The sequence below is a fragment of the Sceloporus occidentalis genome, unplaced genomic scaffold, assembly GCF_023333645.1.
Source record: "Sceloporus occidentalis isolate IW3139 unplaced genomic scaffold, rSceOcc1.0.p SCAF_3, whole genome shotgun sequence".
Classification (NCBI taxonomy): domain Eukaryota; kingdom Metazoa; phylum Chordata; class Lepidosauria; order Squamata; family Phrynosomatidae; genus Sceloporus; species Sceloporus occidentalis.
Window position 1 is genome coordinate 239,945,772 of NW_028316983.1, and position 22,734 is coordinate 239,968,505.

Consider the following 22,734-nt stretch of genomic DNA (forward strand, 5'->3'; position numbering starts at 1 on the left):
GGGGGGGGGGGGCAGAATGGATCTCCCATGGATACTGAGGGCCAACTGTACTCCTTCATCCAAAAAATGCATGGAGTGGTCACAATATCTTGGACAACAGGTTGGTGGTTTTATGGAAACATATGATGCACAGTTGTGGCCAAACAGTGGGTAGAGGATCAGAGCCATGGTGCAGTTTAAGAGAACTGTAGTAGTTCCCTTCAGCTTACTTCACGGTCTTGCTAGCAGGAAATTTCCAGTAGGAGGCTCGATCACAAACATGGGCTGGGTCCAAGGAAACTTTGAGACTTGAATTTGGAACATTAGTTGTTGAAATGGTATAGAAACTACAGTACTTGGTAGCTCATGACTTCTTTTGGACCATTGCTCCATATTTCCACAAAACACTTAGTGCTATGTTCCCCAAACTTTGGTCTTCCAGATGTTTTGGACTTCAGCTTCCAGAATTGCTGATTGCTTACCAAAATGGCTAGGGCTTCTGGGAGCTGAAGTCCAAAACATCTGGAAGACCAAAGTTTGGGAATTACTGCACTAGTGTCTCTCCTTCCTCCACTGTCATTGTCTGCCACTTTTCAACTCATTCTTTTATGACCAGCTCTCCTTAGTAGACAACTGTACAGTTGTTCTACCGACCTGGTTATGACCAACAGATCCTCTGGGATGGTCCACAGGACTAGTTATTCATTGGTGCAGCTGCTCTGTGTTGGAGGCAGCTGGATGTTTGTTTGTTTGCTTGTTTCAACATAATGTTTTTGGCTTCTATTTTGCTTTCCTTTTTTTTTTTTTTTTTTTTTTTTGTTCCTGACATGTAAAGGTAACCAAGTAGGTTTTCAGACTTCAATACTATTCACCTTTGTCATAATTGCAGTAGGAATAAAATATAAAATATCATGATCATTAAAGAAGAGCTTCCAGTTTCTTATGCATGCACATCTTTGAGTTTCATGTGTATGTATTCAAATATCCTGCTGGAGAGAGAAAACAAACTAACATGTTTGGCCTCAGTGTTTAAATTACTAATTACAAACAGTGCTCTCTCTGACAAAAGATTACAGCTTTCCCCAATGCATTTCATCATACAAAACACAAATTATTCAGCCTGTAGCCTTTATTAGAACGTGTTGCGCTGAGATCTCTCTCTCTCTCTTCCCTAAACAGTGTTTCTGTCAAGAAACCACAGACTCCAGTCTGTTTGTGAAGATGTTTGTATGATGAAATACAGTGGGGAAGGGCTGCAATCGGACATCTGTGATTAGAAGTGTCTCAGCATCAGTAAAATATTCATTGTGTGCTGTATTATGTGTCTAATGTAGGAGAGCCAGTATGGCGTGGTGGTTTGAGAGTTAGACTAAGACTCTGGAGACTAGGGTTTAATTCTTTGTTCATCCATGAAACCCACTGGGTGACCTTGGCAAGTCACAGTCTCTCAGCCTCAGGGAGAGGCAACGACAAACTTTCTCTGAACAAATCTTGACAAGAAAATCCCATGATAGGGATGCCATAAATCAGAAATGCTTAGGGTCACCATAAATCAGAAATGACTTGAAGGTACACAACAACAATATGTGTAATCTGATTTCCCCTGTTTTTTATTAGTACCATGGCGGATATAACCCTTCACTCCTTAACTATGGTATAGGAGCACTCTGCAGGCTCCCATATTGCTCCTTTCCACTCTGTAGAATATTCTTCATCTTGTACTTTAGTTTCAGACCTGGCAATGGCTGTCCTTATATTTGTTCTAGCTTTTTTTTATAACCATAGTTATTGCTATGGCACTATTTACCAATATGTTTAGAAGCTTGTGAAACCATATGCAGCAGCAGAATATGCATTGATGGTAGCTGTATCTCTGGTAATCTAGCATTATATTCATAGCGTTGTGTACTTTTTGTTTAATTTGAGGATTAAAGCAGCATGTGCATATGCTTGAAAAATAGATTGGAATTTTTCAAAGGCTTAACAGCTGTTTGAGAGATGAAAAATACAAGGTGTGTCTCACAGCAACAATAATGCCATTTCTAAAACTAGGAACTAGGTTTTACCCATTATATGTTCCTATTCTCTGTTCTGTCATATTATTTCTTTTAGTAAACGACATTTTGGGTGAATAAATTCTCTAGTTTACCAAGTATAAAAGGAAACGGAATACTTGGCATTCAAAAGTCTTTGAACAATTATGTGTCTTTCTTCTTCATCTCCCCCCCCCCCCCCGCACTTCATTTAAAAAAAAAATCTGAGGATTCTCAAATGTCTACAGTACTGTACAAACAAAGAAGTATTTGTAGATTTTGAGAACCCATAAATATAACTAGTGTAACCTGTGGCAGAAATCATAGAAACAGGTTCAGTCAGCCCTTCGTATCAACGGATTCTTTATCCACAGATTCATGGAATCATAGAGTTTGAAGAGACCTCAAGAGCCATCCAGTGTAATCTCCTGCCATGCAGGAATATTTATTTATTTATTTATTTAGGTATTTATATCCTGCCCTTCAGCCCTAATGGCTAATGGCTCTCAAATTGAAATGCAACCAAAGCATCCTTGGCATATGATACATTCATCCAGCTTCTGTTTAAAAACTTCTAAAGAAGACTCCATCACACTGTGAATCCTCCAATTCAACCCATCAATGGCTTGAAAATACTCTCTCTCATATACTGTATAGTTTCAAAAAACAAGCCTTGATTTTGCCATTTTATATAAGGGACATCATTTTACTGTGCCGTTGCATTTAATTGAATTTGATCATAGAGGGATTTTGGTATCCACAGTGGGTTCTGGAACCAAACCCTAAGGATACCAAGGGCCTATTATATCTGGAAATTGTGAGAGCCAGCATGGTGTGATAGTTTTAGCGTTGGGATTACGACTCTCAGTTCCCTTCTCGGCCATGAAACCCACTGGGTGACCTTGGGCAATAGCAAACCTCCTCTGAAGAAACCTGCCAAGCAAACCCCATGATAATGTTGTCTTGGGGTCTCCATAAGTCGAAAACAACTTAAAGGCATACAGCAACAAGTTAAAGGTAAAGGTTTTCCTTTAACAAGATTGTCTAGTTGTGTCCAACTGTAGGGGACAGCGCTCATCTCCATTACTAAGCCAAGGAAGCCAGCATTGTCAAAGAAGACTCCATAGTTATACACAGAGCGCTATTACCTTCCCACTGAGGTGGTACCTATTTATCTATTTGCACATTTACATGCTTTCGAATTGCTAGGTTGGCAGAAGCTTGGACTAGTGACAGGAACTCATTCTGTCCCACAGTGCTTGGACCTTGAACTGCCAACCTGCCGAGCTTGCAGTTGTCAGAGTCAGCATCTTAACCGCTGAGCCACCAGACCCCTTATACAGCAACAACTACATATTGTTAATAAGGTGAAAGAAGGTTGGAATGCAGTCCTTTTTGTGTTTTACATTTATCTAAAATATACAGTGGTCAGATTTCCTTTCTGGTTAATGGGAAAGAGTGTAGAGAATAAGAGAGGAGTGAAGGAGACATCAGCAATTGTTCCAGTGAAAATGAAAGTGGTTGAAACAAATTGGATCAGTTCTCAGAGCTGTCTGCACACATTAGGGGAGTTAGAACAATCTAGGAAACTGGAATGAGAAGGGTAAAGCATTCTCAGGAAGATATTTTAATAGAACAGCAGGCCAGGATGTTTTCCCAGATGCATTTATTTTGTTTATATTCCATCTTTCCACTAAAAATAGGGCTTCAGGCAACAAAAAATAATGTAGAAATAACATAATAAAGTTATAATTAAAACTCATTAAGTAAAAAACAGATCATTACACATGTTAACATGCTGCAGTTAATTCATGTTAAAATCAGATAGGGTCAATGCAGAAATGATTATGAAGGAAAGGACTTTGTACATTGTCTTTGATATTGTTGACTTTAATGTAATATCTTCATTCTAGGGATATAAATCCTTACTTGTCTTGTTCTTGCAGGTGGAAAGAAAACACTGCAAAAATTTCTTAACAAATAGTTTCTGTTGGTGTTGATAACCTATTCCATTTGCAAGAATAATACTTGCTTATATTGCATAACTAAATAAGGGCAAATAATGTTGCATGGATTTTTAAAATTTATTATTATTTATTATTATTATTAACCTTTATTTATAAAGCGCTGTTAATTTACACAGTGCTGTACATACAATCTTTTTAATTGGACGGTTCCCTGCCCTCAGGCTTACAATCTAAAAAGACGCGACACAAAAGGAGAAGGGAAAGGTGGTGGGGAAGGGGCCCCTCTAGTAGGATAATATATATAAAATACATAGCAATACAGGAAATGATTCAATAAAACAGACAACAAAAGAACAACAAAAAGCAAGTGACAATTATGCAATGCCTGGGAATGCTTCTCTGAACAGGATGGTCTTCAGCTCCGTTTTGAAGCTGGTTAAAGAAGAGATGGCTCTTGTTTGCGGGAGAAGAAGGTTCCAGGAGTGAGGGGCAGCGAGTGAAAAGGGGCGAATCCGAGATGGGGCAGAGGAAATCCTGGGCTGAGACAGCAGACCTTGACTACCATAACGGAGGGCCCTAGTGGGAAGGTGAGGAGAAATAAGGTCTGATAAGTAAGGAGGGGCCAGCCCATGGAGGGCTTTAAACGTCGACAGCAGAAGCTTATACTGAATACGAAAAGGGAGGGGGAGCCAGTGAAGGGATGCCAAAACAGGAGAGATGTGGTCAGAGCGGTGGGTGGATGTGATAATGCGTGCAGCTGAATGCTGGACAGAAATTAAAGGACGGAGGTGACAAAGAGGAAGCCCAGCCAGGAGGATGTTACAGTAATCGAGTCGTGAGATCACTAGGGCATGGACCAGGATCTTGGCAGTAGAGGCAGAGAGAGATGGTTGGATTTTGGCAATGTTGTATAAAAAGAATCTACAAGCCTTGGCTGTGGTCTGGATCTGAGGAATACATGACAGAGAAGAATCAAAGATAAAACCAAGACTGCGGGCTTGCTGGACTGGTTGAATAGAAATGTTGTCCACAGAGACAGAAAAGGAGTGTTGAAGGGTGGGCTTAGGAGGAAGGACAAGAAGCTCCGTCTTGGACATGTTGAGCTTCAAACGCCGATGGCGCATCCACTGCGAGACAGCTGCGTCGACAAGATGAAACTTGCTGTTCAAGCCTTGGAGAAAGGTCAGGGGTAGAAAGATACAACTGGGTGTCATCGGCATACAGATGGTAGGAAAAACCAAAAGAACTAATGAGTTTACCTAAGGACAGTGTGTAGAGAAGAAAACAGAAGGGGACCCAGAACAGAGCCCTGAAGAACACCAACAGATAAGGGAACAGAGGATGAAGTCTGACCTCCTGCAACCACTGCAAAAGATCTGCCAGACAAATAAGATCTAAACCAGTCGAGAACAGAGTCTGAGAACCCAAGGTCAGAGAGTATGTCAACTAGGAGACAGTGATCAACGGTGTCAAAGGCTGCAGACAAATCAAGAAGGATGAGAACAGAGTAAAGGCCATTAGTCTTGGCCCATAAAAGGTCATTGGAGATCTTAGTGAGAGCTGTCTCTGTGGAATGCCTTGGGCGGAAACCAGACTGAAAGGGATCAAGAATGGAGTTGGCTTCGAGAAACTCAAGACCGCGAGAATAAACAACTCGTTCCAAAACCTTAGAAAGAAAGGGAAGAAGAGAAATCGGACGATAGCTAGACAAGGAGGCGGAGTCGAGAGAAGGTTTTTTTCAGAATTGGGGAAATGAGAGCATGTTTGAAGTCCAAAGGGAAGGAGCCTGTAGAGAGAGAGAGATTGAAGATATGGAGAAGCGAGGGCAGAAAAGAGGGAGCTACAGAAATTAAAAGAGTAGGAAGTGGATCAAGAGGACAGGTTGCAGGTTTGCAAGGGTTCAGAAGTGTAGATAGTTCATCCAAAGAAGCAGGAGAAAATACAGAAAATTTTTTAGGCGAGGGCAATAGAAGATTAAGAGCAGAAGAAGAATCGGGTGGGACTATCTCAGAACGAATAGTGGTGATCTTTGAGATGAAATAATTAGCAAAGTCATTAGGAGGGAATGATGAAGAGACTGGAGGAGTGGGAGGTTTAAGCAAAGAGTTGAAGGTGGAGAACAAATGTTGCGGGTACCTTTCATTGGCGGAGATCAGTGATTTGTAATAATTCTGTTTTGCCATAGAGAGGGCGCATGAGAAGGATGAAAGAACAAATTTGAAATGGATAAAATCAGCCCACTCTTTGGACTTTCTCCAACGACGTTCGGCCGCTCTAGAGCAGGACCGGAGAAACTTAATAATGGGAGTAAGCCAGGGCTGAGGCCTCGTCTTAGAGGAAGAAGCATTAGATGGCTTGTTTCCCCTTTTTGTTAAGTCAGCCAGTCTTTCTGTGCTTACTGTATGTAAGAGTGCTTTGTTTGACATGGAGACATTTTGCTCAAATTGTAGAAATTTCTTGTGAAAACTCATGGGCTTGTTCTAGCACTAAAGGTGAGAAATACTAATAATATATATAAATTTCCAATAGCAAACCTTGACGAGGGGCTGATAATTTTGCTAGGACTGGGGATATTAATTAGACATAGAGGACATGTTTTTGTATATACAAGAGCCGGGGCTTAAATTGGCAGTGCTTCCAGCTGAAAAATTAACAGGCTGCAGTAAAAAGCAGCTTTGTAACTCTTGTTATCCTCTTAGTGAGGGTTAATTTTTATTTATTTCATGAGTTTTCACAATAGTTTGAACTCACTTTGGATTTTCTATAACTGAAAGACAGCATATAAGTTATTTATATATTTAAATCTTGAATCACGTTTGGGTTTGAATATCAATTTCTAAAGGTGCAGGTCTACTGCAAAATGGTGATTTGGGGACACTCCCATTGTTACCCAGGTCTTATGAGAAGGACACATTCTACTACAAAATCCATGCTGCTATAAAGTGTCCCAACAATTTATAACTTGTGCACCAGAAAGGTAACTCCTGGTGACTTCATTCTCACTTGTTACACTAGTCTTGAAATTACCTTTATTACTTGTTTGCATTGCTCTGCTTGCACAAAGATTTTGGAGCCTTTTTTCATGGATGTTCTACAAATATGGAAGCTGGAATTTATCTCAAGTCAGTACAGCTCCTCTTCTTTCACTACTACAACCTCAATCCAAAAAGAAAAAAAGGGGGAGAACAATTTCTTAATGGTTCCTACAGTGCTTGTAACTAATTATTTCCATGCTTGAGACAGTTTTGTTTTTTTTTTAATCTAGATCTTCTGATATTTATGCAAAAGTTACAGTGCTTGCATGGCTTAGGCTCCCACCTCACAGGGGCCCATAGTGCGCGTCACACATTTCAAGCCACCATATGGAGCCATGGAAAATGTATATAGTGTAAATTGGCCCAATTTATGCCTGGCTCTGGGTTAAAAATATTCCATCAGATAGGAAATGATCCACATAAGGAACAGTTAGCAAATAAATGTCAGGAGATGCTGCCATGTTGTAACTGTTTTGTTGTTGATATTGTGTACCTTCAAATCATTTCTGACTTACATTGATCCTAAGGCAAACTTATCATAGGGTTTTCCTGGCAGGTTTCTTCAGAGAGGGTTTGTTATTGTCATCCTGTGAGGCTGAGAGCGAGTGACTTGCCCAAGGTCACCCAATGGGTTTCATGGCTGAGCTGGGATTCAAGTCCTGATCTCCAGAGTCATAATCCAGTGCGCAAACCATTACACCATGCTGGCTCTCATACAGGATATAACACAAGGATCCACATATTGAATAGCAGAATAATTTTTAATTAGCCATTCACTCGAAACCACAAGGTTGCGAGTTCAAGACCAGCAAAAGGGCCCAAGCTCGACTCAGGCTTGCATCCTTCTGAGGTCACTAAAATGAATACCCAGACTGTTGGGGGCAAATTAGCTTACTTGCTAATTAGCTTACTTGCTGTTCACCGCTATGATCTTTGGAATAGCGGTATATAAATAAAACAAATTATTATTATTATTAATGATGCATGGTTTCAAATACCATATAGCCAGTGTTTAGAGAAACTGGAGAGATTATAAACACTTAATTTACACTATATTATGAACACTTAATTTTACCATTTGTTTTCCTCAAGAGAAGATGGATGCATTTCAAATTAAAATTAGTCTTCGGGCCATGGTACTCTAGGGGAGGAAAAACCAATATGTTTGCAAGTGCAAGTAAAATAATATTTGGAAACGCGTTGTATTCATCTTGATGCATGCTACATGCTTGAGGGTAGATGAAGCTGGAGGTTTTTGTCTGCCCAAAAGATTTTTGATGATGATTGCTTATTGAGATTAAGGAGACATTTCATGAGTCCATCAGTGGTGTATTTGCATACTAATTTCAAACAGTGGCTGATTTATCTCCTGGATGCTTATGGCTGTTTTACAGATGAAGCTGCCAATTAAATAGCAGAACCACTATGTAAACAAACATCTCTTGCTATCACATATCCTTGTTAGTGGGCATTTATTATAATGATTTAAATTTAAATGCACATGCTTAGGGCTGCCTGGATATATTTGCGGGTGAGTGGGATTGGAAATGTGCTTTTAAGGTGGGGAAGCAGCCAAAGGGTTGGCTTCTTGACATTATTGCTCATCCACTTATTGTTAAGCAGTTAAATGGAAGAAATACATGTTTGGGCATCACTATAGCAAGAGCAATTGTTCCATATCTGAATATATTTGCATTTTTTTGTTTAAATTCTTATGCAATTCCTATGCACAGGATCTAACGTGTAAACTGCTGTCTGTTAGGACACTAATTGTCTCTATCCACTGTAAAAGAAAACACTAAAGACTGCAGTGGACCATGTGTTCAGGTCCAGGAGGAAGCAATGCTCTCCTTTTTAAATGCTCTTAGTCCAGTCCAGCTAGCAGGATTGATAACAGGGATGGTGGTGAGGTTTTTTTGTATCTCATAGCAAACAGAATGTGCTTGAACAACTCTAATCTATTAATTTCTCCTTTGCAGGTTATTTGCTCTTCTTTTGTCTTTTTGAGGTCAATATTAAATTTATAACATTGTTGACTCATATCTGAAAGGTCACAACCAGAGCAGCTTTTGAGAGCTGATTATAATTTTGTGTGGCTTTTTTTGGTTGTTTGATTGTGATGATGGTCCTTTTTGATTTGTATTTGTTTTGCATTTTATTGTAGTTTGTAACTAGGAGAGCCTCTGGGGATGTCAGATTATAACATTTTAAAAAAGTAATATAGACAGAACTTTGGTTTACACTAAGTTTCAGTACTGTTCCCTAAGTTACAGTTTACAGTGTTGAGTCTTGTGGAAGGACGGAAGAATTTGAATGTCACGTTGTACCATAAATTGTATTCATATTTTTAGAACCCGTGGAGGTGTACCACCCCCACCCACTGGCGTTCCAAGGGGGGCACCAGCACCCAGAGGCATACCCCCTGGCAGAGGTCCCATCACTCGTGGTCGAGGTATTTTGACTCCCAGAGCAAGAGGAGTTCCTCCATCTGCAGGCTACCGACCCCTTCCACCACCTCCAGCACAGGATACATATGGAGAATATGTGAGTACAGCTATCTAGAATTGTTCATCTGGGGAGTTCTATGGAAGTCAGTAGACTATTGAAGACCAGAAAACAGTGATGTATGTATTAATTCTATGGAAAACAAGTGACTTCCCAAGAACTTTTTATTGATAGTGTGTGCAATTGTTTTTTCTTTACATAAAAAGAACTGTGCACGATTAGACCAAAGTTTGTTCTAATCCAGCATTCTGTTCACAAAGTGGTCACTTGGCTGTTACTGGGAATCCAGCAAGTGAGGCATAAGTACCTTTTTACTCCTGTTCTGTAGTACTTGCCACTGAAATGCATGTTGCCTAATCCTGGAAATGATGTTTAGTCATCATGGCTGGTAGTCCTTGATTATCTTTATTTTTCATGATTTCATCTAAGTCTCCTTCAAAGCCATCCAAGCTGATGGGCATTGCTCCATCCTGTGGTACTGAATTCTATTATTAATTATGGGTATCATCTACTGTAGAAATAATGCAGCTTGACACCATATTAAGTTCCATGGCTCCATCCTGAATAATCCTGCGATTTAGCATTTTATAAGGCACCAGCACTCTTTGGCAGAAAATGCTAAAGACTCCAGCTGAGACATCAGAAGGGCTGCCAGACCCAGAAAAACCCATAGGAGTGAAGACAAACAACCACCAAAAGGGAAGTTATTTTTACCATACATGAAAGGAATCACAACAGAATAGGGAAACTGGTGAGGAAACACAATCTCCAAATGATCTACAAACTGACCAAGAAAATCCAGCGAATGCTGCGCTCAGCGAAGAACAGGAGAGACCCTCTCATGGCCACAGGAGTTTACTGCATACTGTGCAGCTGTGGACAAGTCTATGTAGGACCACCAAATGCAGTGTTCAAACTTGAAGGAAAAAACACGGGAGACACTGTAGAACATGTTATAAACAATCCTGGGCATAAAATGCTATTTGAAAACACTAAAATTCTGGACCATGCCAACAACTTTCAGGTCAGAATGCACAGAGAAACTATTGAAACCCACAAACGCCTGGACAACTTCAACAGGAAAGAGGAAACCCTGAAATTAAACAAAGTTTGGCTACTTGTTCTGAAAAACACCAAAATAAGACCCAACAAGTGCAAATGAAAAGCACCCAGGGTGAGACCAATACAGAGATTAACATGCAAATCACTTCCTCTCAAGCAAGGGCTCTACCCCACTCACTTCCATGCCAGCATTCCCTGAATATGCCAGCAACAGATGCTGCCAAAATATCAGGAATAAACTTCCAGAACATGGCCTGAAAAACCCACAAAAAACAATGCTAAAGACCTTGTAAAACTAAAAATCCCAGAACTCCATAGGATAGAGCTACAGCACTTAAAGTGGGGTCAAACTGCATTATGTCTACAGTGTAGATCCATCCTATGTCCTTTGCTAGGGTATACTTCCTTTTATCTGTCTTAAAGATCTTGGCACCAGTGGTGGAATGTGAGATCAAGTGTTACAGAGGGAGAAGAATGTCTCCTGGTCCACACACTGGAGAATATGATGCACCTCTGTTACCACGCCTTTTGATTAAGAGCCAAAGCAGAAGTAAAACAAAAAGATGCATTATTTTGCTCCCCAATTTTGATACTGAAGGAAAGCTGGAAGAAGTGGGGGCTTAACCCTTTCTGCCTGTGCATCCAAAGCTGCTGTTAGGTTAATAAAGGTATGATACAGTTATAGCATCTTTATCTGAGCCATGACTAAAGGTATGATTTACAGCACAGAAATAGCATGAGAAGAAAGAATTAAATAATTTCTCCAGCAGTGCTTCTGTAAACAAACAAAACACAATTAAACACAAACAAAATCCTAACTGCATATTCCGTAAGTATTCTTAAAATTGTAGTTGTAAAAACTGGTAATCCTTGCCTTCTAGTCTGTACCTGTTAGTTTGTTCAGCATGGAATAGAGGATAATGTGGACTAGAGCTGTGGTGTCCTGGGTTGACCTTAATGTTGAAGATGGAGCAAGTTTGTTTTCTGCTGCTCCAGAGCCTAGTACATCGAGCATTGGGTTCAAATTACAGGAAAAGAGATTATCTCTAGACTTTAATAATAATAATAATTTTCCTAGACTTTAGGAAAAACTTCATTGACAGTAAGAGTTTTTCAACAGTAGAATATGCTGAGTGGTGGAGTTTCCTTCTTTGGAGGTTTTTAAACATAGGCTGGCTGGTCATCTGTTGGGGGTGCTTTTATTCTGTGTTCCTGCATGAGAGGGCATTGATTGGATAGTCCTTGGTGTCTCTTCCAACTCTATGATTCTCCCCGAGCAAGAATTTCAACTCAGTTAACTCATGCCAGTTACTGTTTGGTGATAGGTATCTCAGAGGTACAATGAGGATATTTGGAAGGTTCAGTGAATATAACACTCAATATGCTTCTGAGCTCCTCAAAGAAATCAAATACAAATGGTCCCAAAACACATTGATCCGGCTAGAAAACAGACAATAATATTAAATTTTTGACTCATTACTCTAGGGGTTGTATAGTCATCCTTTATTAAAATGAAAATGAGGTCCTGAAGAGCGCAACTCTTCATTGCAATGGATGTTGAGCTAACTTGTTGGTGATGTTGTGTGCCTCCAAGTCATTTTTGACTTATGGTGACCCTAAGGCAAACCGATCATAGGGTTTTCTTGGCAAGTGTCTTCAGAGAGGGTTTGCCATTGCTATTGCACGGCTCCATCATGCTAAGAGGAGGACCTGTTCGGTGGAGCTTCCTTTCCCCACCAAAATAAACACTCAGCTCCCTGTTCCTTCCCTTTTCCATTTGTACTTGACTCTTAGATGATGCCTATTCCTTTGTGAGCACGTAGGCAGTGACTGGTCTTTTAAGCTCTGCATCACATTTAGAAAATACAGCACCTGGCATTCATTGGCTGTTCCCTATCCAAGTACTATTTCCAGGAAATATTTGAAGGGATACCATGCTGAGGATGGAGCAAGCTTGTTTTCTGCTGCTCCAGAGACTAGGACATGGACATGGAGCAACAGGTTCAAGTTACAGGAAAAGAGATTCCACCTCAATATTAGGAAGAACTTTCTGACAGTCTTTCTGACAGTAAGAGCTTTTCACAGTGGTACCTATTTATCTACTGTATATACTCAGCTATAAGTCGACCACATATATATGTCAAGGACAGGTTTGGGAGCCAAAATTATGGATTTTTATATGACCCGTGGATAAGCCAACGGTAAAACTTAAGGGCATGAAACAGGTCCCATTATATGGAGCAAAGGATGGAGCAAAGGAAAACAATATTAAAAAAAAACTTACAAAATTCCAGCAGACATGACTGTTTTTGCTCACCCTGAAGGCTAGATGGATGAGCTAGTAGAGGGAGGCCAGTGCTTCCAACATAGATTTCACTGGGAACGATTCCTTTTTTTTTTTTAATAAGAGTTAAGATACAGTACTTACATTGACCTGCAGATAAGTCAACTCAAGTTTTTTGGCTAAAATTTCTAGACTTATGCATGCATATATACAGTACTTGCATTTGCGTTTGCTTTCGAACTGGTTAGGAGAAGCTGGGACTAGTAACAGGATCTCACCCCATCATGTAACACTTGGGCCTTGAACTGCCAAACTTCTGATCTTCCGATCATCAGAACTGGCATCTTAACCACTAAGTCACATCATCCCACACTGAACTCCCTAGTTACTTTGAAATTACTTTGAAATCACCTTATTAATCTAAATGAATTTAAGTCTCCGGGACCAGATGAACTCCATCCAAGGGTATTAAAAGAACTGGCAAATGTAATATCGGAGCCATTGGCAATAATCTTTGAAAACTCCTGGAGAACAGGAGAGATCCCAGCTGACTGGAGGAAGGCAAACGTTGTCCCATCTTCAAAAAGGGGAAAAAAGAGGATCCCAACAATTATCGTCCAGTTAGTCTGACATCAGTTCTAGGAAAGATTCTGGAGCAGATCATTAAACAGAGAGTCTGTGAACATCTAGAAGGCAATGCCATAATCACAAAAAGTCAACATGGGTTTCAGAGAAGGAAGTCATGCCAGACAAACCTAATCTCTTTCTTTGATAAAATTACCAGCTTGGTAGATGAAGGGAATGCTGTGGATATAGTATATCTTGATTTCAGTAAGGCCTTTGACAAGGTTTCCCATGACATTCTTGCAAACAAGCTTGTAAAATGTGGGCTAGACAAAGGAACTGTTAAATGGATCTGTAATTGGTTGACCGGCCGAAGCCAAAGGGTGCTCAACAATGGCTCCTTTTCATCCTGGAGAGAAGTGACCAGTGGGGTCCCACAGGGCTCTGTCCTGGGCCCAGTGCTATTCAACATCTTTATCAATGACCTGGATGACAGAATTGGGAGCATACTTATCAAATTTGCAGATGACACCAAATTAGGAGGAATAGCTAATACCCCAGAGGACAGGATCAAGATTCAAAATGACCTGAATAGACTAGAAAGCTGGGCCAAAGCTAACAAAATGAAATTCAACACAGAGAAATGTAAGGTATTGCACTTAGGGCGGAAAAATAAAATGCACAGATATAGGATGGGTGACACCTGGCTGAATGAAACTACGTGTGAAAGGGATCTAGGAGTCCAAGTAGACCACAAGTTGAACATGAGTGAACAGTGTGATGCGGCAGCTAAAAAGGCCAATGCTATTTTAGGCTGCATCAATAGAAGTATAGTGTCTAGATCAAGAGAAGTAATAGTGCCACTGTATTCTGCTCTGGTCAGGCCCCACCTAGAATATTGTGTCCAGTTCTGGGCGCCACAATTCAGAAAGGACATTGAGAAACTGGAGCGTGTCCAAAGGAGGGCGACAAAAATGGTGAAGGGTCTGGAAACCATGCCCTATGAGGAACGACTTAAGGAGCTGGGGATGTTTAGCCTGGAGAAAAGAAGGTTAAGAGGTGATATGTTAGCCCTGTTTAAATATTTGAAAGGATGTCATGTTGAAGAGGGAGCAAGCTTGTTTTCTGCTGCTCCAGAGACTAGGACCCGGAACAATGGATGCAAGCTACAGGAAAAGAGATTCCACCTGAACATTAGGAGGAACTTCCTGACAGTAAGGGCTGTTCGACAGTGGAATGCACTTCCTCGGAAGGTGATAGAGTCTCCTTCCTTGGAGGTCTTTAAACAGAGGCTGGATGGCCATCTGTCAGGGATGCTTTGAATTGGATTTCCTGCATGGCAGGGGGTTGGACTGGATGGCCCTAGTGGTCTCTTCCAACTCTATGATTCTATGATTCTGTGATTCTATACTAGTGCATAATACTTGCCATTAATAAACACATGAATTCCAAACAAGCAAAAAAAAAAATCTATTCTGAATTTCTTTAAGAAGGAAAGAAATAAACTTTTTCTTACCTGTATTTCTAGTTTAGTCATTTCAGTAATTTTGGAAAACCTCTGACTTCTGAAATTAGTTTCCATGCCTATTACCATTATGGAAGTATTACTATCTTTCTTTTGCCAGGCTATCTAGTTTAGGATATTTTTAACACCTTTGAGACAGACTTGTTTGAGCTATCATAACAATGGGGCACATGTATAATTTTAATATTTAAATCCTAACTTGTTCACTTTTCAACAGATGTTTCTGGTAAGCATGGCAGAGCTTGCCATGGGAGCATTTTGGAAAAACAGATCTAATGAGAAACAGTTGGTTTGAAAGGCATTAACAAACATCCAAATACATCCATTGATCAGCTTGGCCCAATATGTTGTGGAGAGCATAATTACAGCACGCATATGTCGTTTGAGAACTACTCAGCTAAGAAACCTGAAAGAGTATCTCCTCTCATACTTACCTCGCCCCATATCTAATTTCTTTAGGTACCATGAGTTAGGTTAAAGAGAAAGAATTTCCAGAAATTTTGAAGCTACAAGTGTGTGGGTGTAGGAACTAGACTTTTGTCCACTTAAAATAATTTTATGACAAGTCAATTTGTTCGTAATGAATTTTATGTTTCCGAAGTAACAAGACGACTTCCAATCTCTAAAGAATGTTAACATTGTCTGCCTCCCCGCCCAGGTTTCCCAGAACTGGACATTGTACATCTTTAGTCATAGTACTCTTTTACTTTATTGTTGGGTTTATGTTTGATTTTTATCCCAGAATTTTTGCTGCTGCTTTTACCATATGCTGGTCCTTGTTACTATTCAGTTATTTATGTATTTTTCAGACACTATCCTGGACTCCATCCAGGGTGGGATGTGGGCAGAGCAGATTGGTTTCCACCTTGCCGTGATATTCTTTGTAGTGGGCAAAGAGCATTCTTTCATTGTGGTCCTAGATCCCTGAGCTAGTTACAGAGAGCAGAAAATTATCCCCTCAAGGCCTTCAGCCTCAAGACTTAAGGGTTTTTTTCACTGTTCCCAAAGCATGAGAGAGCAGCAAACTTACATGAGACAGCAGCAAACTGACTTCCACTCAATGTGTATAACATGCTTAGGGAACCATAACCACTTCTGATTCTTTTGACAAAAGTACTCTAGTGTAAGATAGATACCTGGTGGTCACACATACATTTTACATTTGTAAATCAAAATATTTTGGGGGGTACACTAAAAACACAAATGTGTGTATTGATCCTGAAACCAAGGGTGCTTTTTAGAAATTCTGATGACTCTGAAAGTGTCTTTTGAAAAGAGCTCCATTATTCTGGTGTCTCTTAAGTTAGTGCTCTCAGCACAAAAAAATGTGGGGGTTTGGGGATTTATTTTTGTTTTTTTAACTTGAACAGTTACTCAAGTAATTTAATGTAATACTTATCATTAACTTGAACAGTTACTCAAGTAATTTAAAGTAATACTTATCAAAAACGGAATTTTAGTAGGCTACTTACATAATGTTGCTAAACAATTTCATTAAACCTAGTCTTAAGTAACCAAGGAAGCACAATTATAATGAGCATAATATCTTTCTCCCTTAAAATTAGAAAAGAAAAGAAATACATAATATGCAATAACGTGACCAGACAGAACTCTCTAGGACTGTGGGAGGTTTTGCATTTCGAAAACCAAGAGTGGCCCTAATTTCTCTTCAAATTCATATCTCTGAGATTTATTTAAAATTCATAGGATATCAATTTATATTCAGAACTAGACCAATTAAAGTAAATGTGCAGCACTTGAAACCTCAAACACAGAAAACATTAACATGAAGATGTCAAACCTAATTAAGGGCAAGCTTTAAAGAATTCTTGAGCTCCACTTGATGATTGCTATTTAAAGAGAATCCGTGGGTTGTAGGAGAATTTCAGATGAGTCTCTTACCTTCTGTTTTGGTGATGTAGTTCAAGTGTACCATTAAGTCAAATCATCTTAATGAGATGGTTACTTTTTTTGTCATGTCAGTTTTATTTGTGTGCTCAAGCCATAAGTAGTTCACAAGACAGGTCATCTTATGAAATCTAAGGTAAAAATGCATGGGTGAAATCAGGCAAGAGGTAGCATTAACAATCTTGTAAGAGCAGGAGATGAGCATCAAAGATTAATGTACTGAGTTTGTGTTTCTCCAGGTAAGAGAAGAAATGACTCTTCTGCTTTTACCTGGCCTAAAATTTGGTGTGAACACTTGGCTCATGGCTGTTTCCTCTGAGTAGAAAAAAAAATCTTCTGATCTCTGAGATCAGTTGAAATCATCTGTTAAAACTTATTGAAGCAGTCCTTATGGGACTTGCCTCAAAGGACCTACTTAAAGAGCTAAATCAGAATGATGATGAGATCAGACAAGTGCTCTTATCATATCTCTCGCTTTTTGCTGAATCAGGCCCCATGGAGAGTGAGCACATCATAAGCGCAATTAAAATGTGTTCCATCATATTCACCAGATTTGATGGGGCATAATATACGTAACCTAGACATTGAGGAGACCCAGTACCCTGCTGATGGCTTTGTTGGAGGTGGTGGACAGATTTGGTTGTGAGAGGAAACAAGCATGCCTTCATTTTTTTGGAGCACATGTGACTTTTTTAGTGTTCAGAAATGAGAAGAGAATGTATGTGATAGTAGTAGAAACCTGAAAAGAGATAGGAAGAACAGCTAAGGATGAAATCTGTGTGAAACTTGGAGAGACCTTTTGTCTCAATAACAGGCAGTAGAAAATTACGCACACACACACACACACACACACACATATACACACACACACATATATAAAAGTTGGACAATAGTAACCTGTAAAGCAAGTTTTTAGTTTGTTAATTATTACTCCAGCAGCTCAACTTTGTCCTCCATTGTTGAGCCAGGATGGAAAGACCTATTGGATGTTCTCGGTGCTTTTTGTCAGTTTTCCATTCAAGGCAGATTGTCCATGCCCATACTGCCGTCTGTTTCTGAGATTCACCTTATGACACAAAGGACTGATGTTCAAGAGAAAGGTGTATAAAGCTTTCTTGAATAAACAGAGCTAGTTTTAGTTCTCTTTATATCCACTTTCTGTGTATTAATCTGTACCTGCAGTACTGTCAGTGAATTTAAGTTTCAGGAAAGAATGTTATTTGAACTGCAAAGCGTGGAGTTCTCAAGAGCTCTGAAGTCATTCTCTGGATTGTAATACTGCCTTGTTTTTCCAGGATTATGACGATGGATATGGCACTTCGTATGATGAACAGAGCTATGATTCGTATGATAACAGCTATAATACTTCTGCACAGAGGTAAGGAAGAAGGTTCAGTGCATCTTAAGAGTACAGTTGGCCCTTCTTACACACGGATTTCTTATACACTGATTCAAGCATCCACAATTTGAATATGTTCAAAAAAAGTATAAATTTCAAATATCAAACCTTGATTTTCCATTTTTATAAGGGACACCATTTTTCTATGTCATTATATTTAATGGGACTTGAGCATACGCAGATTTTGTTATACATGGGGGATCTTGGAACCAAGATCCCCAGCGTATAACAAGGGTCCACTGTAGTTGTTAAAATTTTGATATTTAATGGGCTGAGTGTTATTAATTCAGGATTATTGTCCTGTTTTTGTTGACAGGAGTAGGATTCTTGGTGTAAGATTATAAAGTCAGACTATTTGTCCATCTAGTATCCTGTTGTCTAGTGAATAACAGCAGCTCTCTGTGGACTCAGGCACAAGTGTTTCCTATCACCTCCTGCTTGATCCTTTCAACTAAAACTGTCAAGAAATCTAATCTGTGCCAGACTAATGAGCTCTAGTCCCTCCCTGAATTAGACAGCGTTGATCTAAATCCAGTTGTTAGACCCAGTTAGAATAGACCCATTGAATAAATTAATCCAGCATATACAAGGAAGTGCTGAAAAGTTCTCAGCCCAACCAAGAAGTGAATGACCATCAGACCCCAGATTCATTATAATATTCATTGTTTTGCCAGCCCTGTGAGCAGGTACATTATCATGCAAAAAGAGAACACCTTTCCACAGTTTCCCTCAACATTTTCCCTTCAAGTCCTCCTTTAGTCAACACAACAAGTTAGAGTAGTATTCCTCATTAACTATTTGGCCCTTCAGAAGGTAGTCATCCAAATATCTTTACTATCCAAAAAACTCTGGTCATGATTTTTTCCTGCTGACCTTTGTGTCTTGAATTCTTTGGCTGTGGAGAACCTGAGTGTCACCACTGCAAAGACTATTGCAGTGGTTAAATATGTACTGCAGCCACTCACTCAAAACTATAAGGTTGCGAGTTCAAGATCAGCAAAAAGGCTCAAGCTTGACTCAGGTCGCTAAAATGAGTACCCAGATTGTTGGGGGCAAATTAGCTTACAGTTGCAAACTGCTTAGACACTGCTTAGGCGGTATGAAGTGGTATATAAATGAAGCTTGTTTGTTTGTTTTGTTGGGTCTCTCGATCATAGTGATGTAACCATGTTTCATTAACTATGATGAGTTGTTCCAAAAAATTATTTAAAATGCTATAAAATCAACTTGGAAGTATCCACTCAGTTTTATTTTTGGTTATCATTCAAACATTTTGGTACCCACTTGGCTGGGCCTAGCCCAGATATTCCCAGGATTTCTCTAGTGTTTCAGCAATTATTCTGTGAGATTTTTGCCCAAATCAGGTCATGAACACACTCAATAATTTCAGGAGTTGACACTGTTGAAGGCCTCCCAGACCTTGCTTCATCTTTGATCTCAAAACCATCATGCTGAAAGGTTGGCACATCATTTTTTCACATTGGGCGGGATGGGTACTTGGCACTCAGTGTCTGCATCATACACTTATGGATTTACTTTGGAGTTTTCTTCTATGGGATCAGGAATTTCATGATGGCCTGGAGTTCAACACTTGAAAATTCCACACTTTTTGTTGACATGGTTCTATCAGTGATCAGAAAAAAAATCAAATTATACCGACAATCCTTCAAATTGGCAGTTTACAATTTCAAAAGCAACAGTGACAACTGTGTTTAGATTTTGGGAGTGGGTTGGGCCAAAAAATTTTCAACACCCCCCTCCTACTTATGAAGGTCCCCCAAATTTGGTGGGCTTACTCCAGTTGGGCTTAGGTCTTTATTTCTTGCTCTCTTTGGCCACATAATTTGTCTCACAAAATGTCTTCCTCTTTTTCATAGCCAGAATATATTTCTGTTTATCCAAAGGCCATCATCTTTGTTTCCAGCAGTACAGCCCACAGAGTGTGTGAACATATCTTTGGACTGAACTGTGGTCATATATTATAGGTTTCTGATTGTAAGTTTAGCTCACTTACAATTTATTTACAGTGAAAGCAAACAATTTTATATCATTTCAAAGCAAATTAAATGATTCACTATGAAACCTTATTTAGTACAGTGGGCCCTTGATACTGGGGGATGGTTCCGGGATCTTCTGTGGATGCCCAAATTCATGGGTGTTCAAGTCCCATTAAATGTAATGGATAGCAAAATGGTGTCGCTTATATAAAATGGAAAAGTCAGGGTTTGCTTTTTTGGATTTTATATATTTTTGAATAATTTCACAAGCCATGGATGCTTGAATCTGTAGATAAAGAATCTGTGGAAATGGAGGGCCAACTGTACACAGTCATTTTACTACCATATAACTATCAAATCCAAGTGTATGTTTTTGCCTTCAAGTCACCTTTCAACTTATGGTGACCCCATGAATTTCATAGGATTTTTTCAGGCAAGGAATACTCAGAGGTCGCTTTGCCAGGTCTTTCCTCTGAAATGTAGCCTAAAGCACCGGATATTTGTTGGTAGTCCCCCATCCCAGTACTAACCAGGGATGTTCCTACTTAACCTCCAAGATCAGATGGGAATGGGTGCCTTTGGGGTATTATGCATCAAATCCAAGACATGGCAATTTTCACGGAAAATAAGACAACTGTGTTTTCAGAAGTTATGTGTCAGTTTTCTCATATAACTCAATTAAGTTGCTAAAGAAATGCATTTATATTTTTCTTTGTTGTGGAGATCAATTTGGGGAGGGAGGCATGATCTTGGCATCCAACAAATTTTAATTCTTGTGACCTAGACACATGCAATCGCATTGGTCCTGAAGAAATGGATTCCCAGCAACACAGTTTGTGGACCCTTCACTGGACCTCTAAGTGAATTATCTTTAGAACTGACTAGAATGTGTATTGAACCTGCTGGGATTTTTCCTGGCCGTAGTCACTGACTAAACTAAGAAAGATGATGTAATTCTATAATGTTGTGGGATGACGTTTAGTAGAAATTAGCTCCTCCATTTGAAAAGCGTTTAATGGTACAAGCTGGTGCTGTGCCATTCTGATGTGACACAGTGAGTATTGAGACCAACCATACGGAAGTCTGTTTTGAAGACTGGGTGTTACCGAATGCTTGTTTATATTGATTTTGGACAAGCTGTTTGAATATCAAACTGTCAAAAGCTAGATTTTGAACACGGTCCAGATGGCTACACCAAAGATGGGCAGGCACCTTTTGCCCAGTGCTTTGAGCAATCTTCTCTTAAAAGCTGCCCTAGATGGATAAGTGACTTGATTTTTTGTGGATTCTGTCAGGCTGGATTTCGAATTTCTGATGTTTAAATGCTCCATATATACTGGCTTCTGTGCGTCTGCTCCTGTGTTAATGCATGCACTGTGACTGTCTTTATGCTTTTGCTTCTCTCCCTAGGATATTTATGGAATGCTGCAGAATTATGTTATAATTCTCCTTGAATTGCTACCCAGTAATCGTATTCAGATTTAGAGGATGAAGAATTCAGTTCTTCAAATTGTGGCTGAAAGTCAACAATTCTGGTGGCGAGCATCAGCACTAGAGTAACTGTGTCTTCTTTTTTTAAGCAATGCCTGATTAGATCTTCCCTTAGAGAAAGGACAAGATTTTAACAGGCATATTTTTAAAAGTTCTGCACGTGGCAGATTAGACACATTTTATAAAGACAAATAGTGCTGAAATGCAGAATCTGTTTTAAAAACATCGCATTATGTGAAATTAGGCCAATGGCCTATGTGTCTTGAGGGTTCGTCCTCACAAGTGTTTGCAAAGACGATAACAGGAGCAAATGCAACCCACTGTTAATAAATCAGTTGTCGATGTCGGCTCACTATTTAATGTTCTCTAGAATACGTAGGATTTATCACAGAGGAATTGTGGAATAATGGTGGAGTATGGAAACAAAGTCCACTGGGGAGATGTACTACATCATTTGGATTTAGCACTGCCATCTGCTTAATAGCACTGAGATGACTACTGAGGTACTTATGATCAACCATTCATAGCAGTGACAGATGCTGCAGAGAGTTAACATGGCAGAGAATGAGGTTTGTTACTGAAATTTGGATTATGTGACAAGGTTGCAGGGGAAAGGGGAGGGAAATAGTTAGTTTTGTGCCCAGTGCCATGTGGAGGTTTCCTTTTTCTGTCTCTCAACCTGATCGTTTCCAGTCTTCAGGTTCAATCTGACAGCATTTCAGAAGACTCTGAAAGCATTTTATAGAATTGTTTTTGAATTGGTCACTTTGCTTAAGGCTGTACGCTTTTTGAAGAAAAGACTTTTGAGCAGTAACTGAGAAAAATGTAGATTAGTATTCATACTAGTAAAAAGGTAAAAGTCTTTGCTTTTACGTAGTAACTTTAATATTCACTACTGATAGCCTCAGTATCTCATTCCTGCACAATGCAGCTAATGAACTGCATGGAGTTTTTATCCTCGGTGTCTATTGCAAAAGCTAAGGCA

General features: G+C 39.6%; 1 protein-coding gene across 6 annotated transcripts in view; it reads left to right on the forward strand.

The window, feature by feature from the left end:
• The window catches only part of KHDRBS3 (KH RNA binding domain containing, signal transduction associated 3), a 140,092-nt gene that overhangs the window by 82,265 nt on the left and 35,093 nt on the right, over nucleotides 1-22,734 (forward strand). For all 6 annotated transcript variants that reach the window (XR_016280655.1, XR_016280656.1, XR_016280654.1 and 3 more), the window contains exons 6-7: nucleotides 9,366-9,558; nucleotides 18,158-18,240. Coding sequence is in view for 3 of the 6 variants with exons in the window: in XM_089518008.1 (XP_089374134.1) it covers nucleotides 9,366-9,558; nucleotides 18,158-18,240 (276 nt within the window). In the remaining 3 variants the exon portion in view is untranslated. The remainder of the gene's footprint in view (nucleotides 1-9,365; nucleotides 9,559-18,157; nucleotides 18,241-22,734) is intronic.